The sequence below is a fragment of the Nelumbo lutea genome, chromosome 1 (assembly GCF_056320005.1).
Source record: "Nelumbo lutea isolate HS-2025 chromosome 1, American lotus-T2T, whole genome shotgun sequence".
NCBI lineage: Eukaryota > Viridiplantae > Streptophyta > Magnoliopsida > Proteales > Nelumbonaceae > Nelumbo > Nelumbo lutea.
The window spans coordinates 125,118,251-125,124,602 of NC_142684.1; the positions used below are offsets into that span (position 1 = coordinate 125,118,251).

Sequence of the window (6,352 nt, forward strand, 5' to 3'; positions counted from 1 at the left end):
AATTAATTTAATTTACTTGTTTAATTGCTTAATTTACGTAATTGGTATACATTTTTTTAATTTACTTAATTAAGTAAATTAAATACTTATGGGTCATTTGATTCAATCTGTTCGCAGCACTATTTTGACTTGAACTTCACATAAGAAAAAAAAGGTGCCTATCGTATGCAGCCTATTGACATGATCCTCAAAAGGTTGAAAATTTTCATATTTGTATGGGAAATCAAGATTGTTTTTCATACCGTTGCTGTGTTCTGCTGAAACGTCTTTTTTTTTTTTGGTAGGTAAAAATCAAGTCCGGATCTGGTCCCAACAACCATTGCAACTGTACATCCGCAATGAAAGACTGTGGAGATGTTCCCAATCTATGGCTGCATGCAATGGCTGTTGGGACCCTGTGTTGGGACAAGATCCGTAAAAACATTGGGGTTGACAAATACAAATGTGCGAGATATGTATTGTCAGTTTGCATTTGAGAGTCACTTCAAAGAACTTCCAATTTGACTTCATGCCTGTTTCAACTATAAAAGCCTGAAATAACAGCTGCATGACAATTTGTATGGATTAACCCAAAACGTTTCAGGTAGAAACAGCACTAAAGGAGTTTACATTGGCGCCCCACAATGTCCCACATCACAGCCCCGCCGTGTATTGAAAACATCTTCCAATGGTAATATCAGAACTGATAGTGTGGACATGAATATTTTTCACGTGACAACTTTATTTTATTTTATTTTATCTTTGAAGCACCTCACCCTCGCTAAAGAGGGACTAGGTTTTATTAGGATTCACATCCTCCTTCGATCATTCAAGACTCCAGCCCTAACTCCTCCTCAAGAGTCAAGTACACCACTATTCTCACAGACACTTGCATTCATGATGTATTTAGAACATCTAAATATCAATACTTGTTTAAAAGTCAAGTACACTTGCATTCGGACTAAATCCGAATTCGCCCACCACACAATGCCGAGTACTGCATCCCTATCCAATACTTGCATTCACGTACTTCCTAACCTTGTGAAAAGATGGTCGATTACAATTAATTAGCGCACTCTAAAAAGGTGAAGGTTAGTTTGGGTGAATTTATTACTGAGCGTGGTTGCCCTTTTTTGTTTTTCTTTCTCTTGGTTGGATTGTTTAGGTGTGGTTGGCTTACATGCTTACAGATGATAATTCAATTATTATACAGTTGGAAGGCTCTGTTTGTGTTACATCACTTGTTTAAAAGCTTCACTCGTCTCAGCTCTCAATATCAATGGCAGAAGAATAACAAGACAACAAAGAAATCAAATAATTAACAAACCAGGAACAAGGCATGGATTACTGTGCTTCAACACAATTTTAAAAAGGAACTGCTTCTCAGTCTGTCGATATCTGCTTCTTCCTGTTAAAACCATCTTGTAGAGATACGATCGAGAACGAGAACAAGAAGATATCATTGTTTTTTTGCCGTCAGCAGAGATATGTTGAAGCTTGATCAAGAGGAAGTTGTATCGATAGCTATTTAACATGTCCTCGACAAACAGACATCTATTCTCCACTGCTATGGAGAGAACGAGTGAATGGTTTGCTTCTTTTCCTCTTCTTTTTTGCAGTTTCCATAGTTTTCTTTGGATGCTTCAAAATGTCGCTTTATCTAGGGGAATGAACGGTTTCTTGCAAAGATAATTACAAAGAAAGATCTTGAAGATGGTCAATTTGAATTCGAACAGGATTTTCTCCCAAGAGATCCCAAGCGATATCACGGTTCATGCTGGAGGAGCCTCCTTCTCATTGCACAAGGTAGCTTCAGTCTTTTCCTTTCTACTCTCTTTCTGAAATTTTGATATTGACAACTTTAGCAATACCTGGTTTTAACGATTCAACAAATAAAACTTAAGGAGTTACCGATCGAATTGACTGAACCAGAAGCAAACCCTAGAGCAGTGGCCATAATCTGTCCTTGCTAGTGAATTTAGAGTAGAGTTGAATTCAATTTCATTCGTTGCTAACTTCAATTGCAGTTCCCGTTGGTGTCCAAGTGTGGATACATAAGGAAATTGGTCTCTGAAGATAGTGATGCCGATGTCTCTGTCGTTGAACTCCCTGATGTTCCAGGTGGGGAGGAGGCGTTTGAATTGGCTGCAAAATTCTGTTATGGGATAAACTTTGAGATTAGTACAGAGAATATTGCCATGCTTCGATGCGTGGCAGAGTATCTCGAGATGACAGAGTACTATGCTGTTGGGAACCTAGTGGGCAGAACAGAGGACTACTTGAATGAAGTGGCACTGAAGAGCCTTGCCGGGGCAATCTCTGTGTTGCATACGTCGGAGAACCTCCTTCCAACGGCAGAGAAGGTCAAATTGGTTAGCCGAAGCATAGATGCTGTGGCATACCTTGCCTACAAGGAGAGCCAATTCTGTTTGCCCGGCAGGACAGAGACTAGACATAAGAGTATCAATTCTTATTCAGGATCTCACCTTAAACCCATTGTAGACTGGTGGGCTGAAGACTTAACAGTTCTCAGGATTGATATCTTCCATCGAGTTCTAATGGCAATGCTGGCGAGAGGCTTTAAGCAGTATTCACTCGGTCCAATACTTATGATCTACGCACAGAAATCTCTTCGAGGTTTGGTGAGAAACCACTCCGAAAACCCAATTAATATTGTTTCTTTCTTTTCTTCTCCCACGTACCTGATTCGAAATCTTGGCGCAGGAAATATTTGGGAGGGGGAGGAAGAATTTTGAGCCAAAGCAAGAACACGAGAAGAGGGTCGTGTTGGAGACCATTGTGAGTCTTCTGCCAAGGGAGAAGAATGCAATGTCTGTTAGCTTCCTTTCTATGTTGCTACGTGCAGCAATTTATCTTGAGACAACAGTTTCTTGCCGGATTGATCTGGAGAAGAGGTTGGCCCTGCAGCTTGGACAAGCAGTGTTGGATGATCTCTTGATACCTTCTTTTTCCTTCAGAGGAGACACATTGTTTGATGTAGACACAGTGCAGCGGATCATGATGAACTACCTTGAATATGAAATGGACGGGACTCGTCTGGGATACGTGGTAGATGATGAGTATGTTTCCCCTTCAAGAGATATTGAGCGGGTTGGAAAGCTAATGGAGAGCTTCCTCGCCGAGATAGCATCAGACCGTAATTTATCTGTTTCAAAGTTCACCAATCTCGCAGAGTTGATCCCAGAACAAACAAAGGTAATAGAGGATGGAATGTATCGTGCCATAGACATATACTTGAAGGTTTGTGATGAAATCCTCCCCTGTGCTTTTTTATTTTTCTCATCTTAAAATTCTGTACTTACTAGATTGCAGTTATCAAGAAAGAAAACAGTTGGGATGTATAAATAGACATTTTAAATAGAATTTCTTCTAACGATCACCCTTATCATAAGTAATTTGCAGGCTCATCCTGCACTGACTGACATGGAGAGGAAGAAGGTTTGCAGCTTGATGGACTGTCAGAAACTATCACGGGAAGCATGTGCTCATGCAGCTCAGAGTGATCGCCTCCCTGTGCAAATCGTGGTCCAGGTTCTTTACTACGAGCAGAGGCGCCTACGAGATGCTATGAATGGCAACCTCATGGGTGCAGAATCTCCTGCTCTGCAGAAAATGAATTTGTGTTCTACAGATTACCACTCAGCTCCTGATGAGCTCTTGAGCTTACGAAGAGAAAATGAAGACCTGAGGATGGAATTGGTGAAGATGCGGATGCGGTTAAAAGAACTGGAGATTTCAGGAGAAATCAATCCACCTGAAAGTACTCCACCAATACCATCTGTAGATAAGCCTCCCTTGGCATTGCCTCGAAAATCATTTATCAGCTCCATGTCTAAAAAGCTTGGGCGCTTGTACCCCTTCATGCGTGGAGAGGGAGTGAAGTCTTCTGATGGAAAAGGTCGGACAAAGCCCAGCAGAAATCGACGGCATTCCATCTCTTGATTCACCTTTCCTCCTTTGTGCTGCAACGTATGCTGCTTAATTAAGAGTGTTTTGTCTCTCTGTCCTCGTTTCAAATGCTTGAGCAGAGAAGAGGACTGTTTTATCTTCCTCATCGACTCTATTCTAGTAAATGGTTGTACATATGGATGAAATGGGGAAACTAGAAAATATAGGATCGATAGGTGAGTAGAGTTGATTGCATCAAAGCACACTATTACAGTAAATTTAATCCTGATGACCGGGAAGGGAGCGAGGTAGCAATCTCCTTTCCTTTATAAGATGTTTTTTTTTCCCTATATTTGCAATTGAATTCTTGTGAAATTTATTGTTGGGATTTACATGTGATTAATGTTTGAGTGAAGAGAGTCCCACATTGATAAGGACTGAGAGTACTAAGGATTTATAATAATGATTGGCTCACAACCTAATCGCTTTAGTTTTCAAGTTAAAAGTAATGCCCAACTTTAATGTATAAATTCTACATCCATATGATCCTTAAGGTTTGATTGTGCTAAGTACAGAGTCTTAAATTAATATCACCATGTTTGCATATACCTACAATGATGTTTATTCCTTAAATCCATGTAACAAGCTAATCCTCATCTAACTATATGTTTTATGTTTGGCATCAATGTTGCAGATACAACATGGTTTTCTCAAAAAACGGTGCTGCTGATGTGTGGAGTCATTTTTTTGTTTGAAAACGTTGCTGCCAGGTAGGACGTTTCCTGGAGCAACAACAGCGTTTTGCTGTTTGGTACCAGCGCTCCAGGAAATGTTTTCAGCACTGGTACCTATTATCCAGTGCCACATTATGTCCCTGTCATTGCCACCTCATGTCTCTATTGGTAGCAATGAGCTGCAACTGCAGGAAACGCCAAAATTGGCGTTGCTCACGTCTTCCCGATTCCCAAGACATGGCTTAGATCACCATTCATTTATGAAAAAATAATTTCAAACAAACACCCATTTCCTGGAGCACTGTTTTTTCTGATGTGGCGCTGTTTTCTGGAGCAACAGCAAGTATGCCAAACAGACTAAATTAATGTCACCAGAAGCATGCCAGTTGATTTTTGTTTTGATGGGTTGTTAAAGTGGTTGATTCTCTTTATCACACCATTGCCAATTATTCGGAAACTTCTTCCCATTTTCCAAAAGCTCGTTTTTCACATTGTAATCTTTCAAATGTTGAATGCTGTGAGAGAGAGAGAGAGACAGTATGGCATCAGAGCGAAGGGTCTGTCCATGAATAATTGTAAGCCTTTGAAAAAGTGGGTTTGCACGAGGGACAGGAGAGTGTGCTTGTTCAGGTTGTGGACACTGACAATCATAATTGAATCCAAAAAAGCATGTCCACTGAAATCCGTTCATCCAGTCTGCCAAACAAAATAATTGTACAAAGAAACAGGTTTGTCCACATTCCACAGATGTAAAGTGTTTTTTCCCCACCTCACCTCACATAAACATACAGAATTAAAGACTAAAGTTGCTATGCAACTCCACATTCATAATGTAATACATGCAAATGCCTTTTACTTTTACTTTTACTAGGAATTATCTTCACTTTACTGAGGGATCTAATTCCATGGAAGATAAATCTGTTCACAGTTAATATTTGTGGAGCAGCAGGAACAAGCATTTTCTACTTTTGATTATTGATTGCAATTCTGATTCTTGGAGTGATTGTCCGAAACCGAAGAACGTACAAAGAGAAGGTCACACGTACAACTATTAATCATAAGTTCTTTAGTCTGCTAAACAACCTCATTAATATGTCTCTCTCCAAACATCTCCAAATCAGAAAAAAAAACCCCTTTTTTGGGTACATGACACGCAAAAAACCTCATACATTTGCAACCTAAGAAAACAGAGATCTGTTGACAAACCCTCAAGGAAATCAAGGACCAAGAATGCCAGTCCGTGAATCTCATTTTCCTTTACTACTGGACTAAAAGATTAATTGAGTTGAAATTGATGCAGAGTGCAGATACAGTTTGCCAGTTGACCATCTAAGTGACTTCTATAACCATAGTAATCAGATATTTCATTTATATGGGGTTGGCTACATTTTTTTTCATGTGGAGGTGGATTGGTCCAAATGTTTTTTCATACGTTTCATTTTTTTTTAAAAGAGAGAATTTATTAATGATCATAAAAGGGGCGTAAAATCTGACCCTCAAAACTATACAAGGAGCAACAACCTTTACAAAAAAAGCAAAAAACCAAGAAAAATAAAAATAAAATCAAGAATAACGGGGATGATAGCCTTTTTGTTTGTTATTATGATTTTCTTTATTACTTAAATGCAATTCAAATAAATAATACATAACGGTTAACTCCAACTAAAAATTTAAAAATAATACTTAATATCAATATTTTATAAAATAATAAAAATAAATAATATATCAAA

The 6,352-nt window shown here is 38.9% G+C and overlaps 1 protein-coding gene across 4 annotated transcripts; it reads left to right on the forward strand.

Annotated features, from left to right (window-relative positions):
• Window positions 1-753: 753 nt before the first annotated feature.
• LOC148877350 (BTB/POZ domain-containing protein SR1IP1-like) lies at window positions 754-4,322 on the forward strand. 4 transcript variants are annotated; one of them, XM_088985417.1, is made up of 6 exons: window positions 754-1,064; window positions 1,193-1,568; window positions 1,716-1,785; window positions 2,007-2,621; window positions 2,704-3,240; window positions 3,403-4,322. In XM_088985417.1, the coding sequence occupies exons 2-6, from the start codon at window positions 1,513-1,515 to the stop codon at window positions 3,940-3,942; spliced, it is 1,818 nt and encodes a 605-aa protein (XP_088841543.1). In that variant the 5' UTR covers window positions 754-1,064; window positions 1,193-1,512; the 3' UTR covers window positions 3,943-4,322. The 4 variants fall into 4 exon arrangements, with proteins under 4 accessions (XP_088841543.1, XP_088841522.1, XP_088841535.1 ...); XM_088985396.1 differs by having other exon boundaries at window positions 783-1,070; XM_088985409.1 differs by having other exon boundaries at window positions 807-1,064; window positions 1,644-1,785.
• The last annotated feature ends 2,030 nt before the right edge of the window (window positions 4,323-6,352 follow it).

What these genes read in the sequence shown, in the direction of transcription:
- LOC148877350 (XM_088985417.1), top strand. Translation starts at nt 1,513, where the DNA reads ATGTCCTCGACAAACAGACATCTATTCTCCACTGCTATGGAGAGAACG. An exon ending in ATGGAGAGAACGAGTGAATG is followed by an intron (nt 1,569 to 1,715) that starts GTTTGCTTCTTT and finishes GAATTCGAACAG; the next exon opens with GATTTTCTCCCAAGAGATCC. An exon ending in CCATAGACATATACTTGAAG is followed by an intron (nt 3,241 to 3,402) that starts GTTTGTGATGAA and finishes AGTAATTTGCAG; the next exon opens with GCTCATCCTGCACTGACTGA.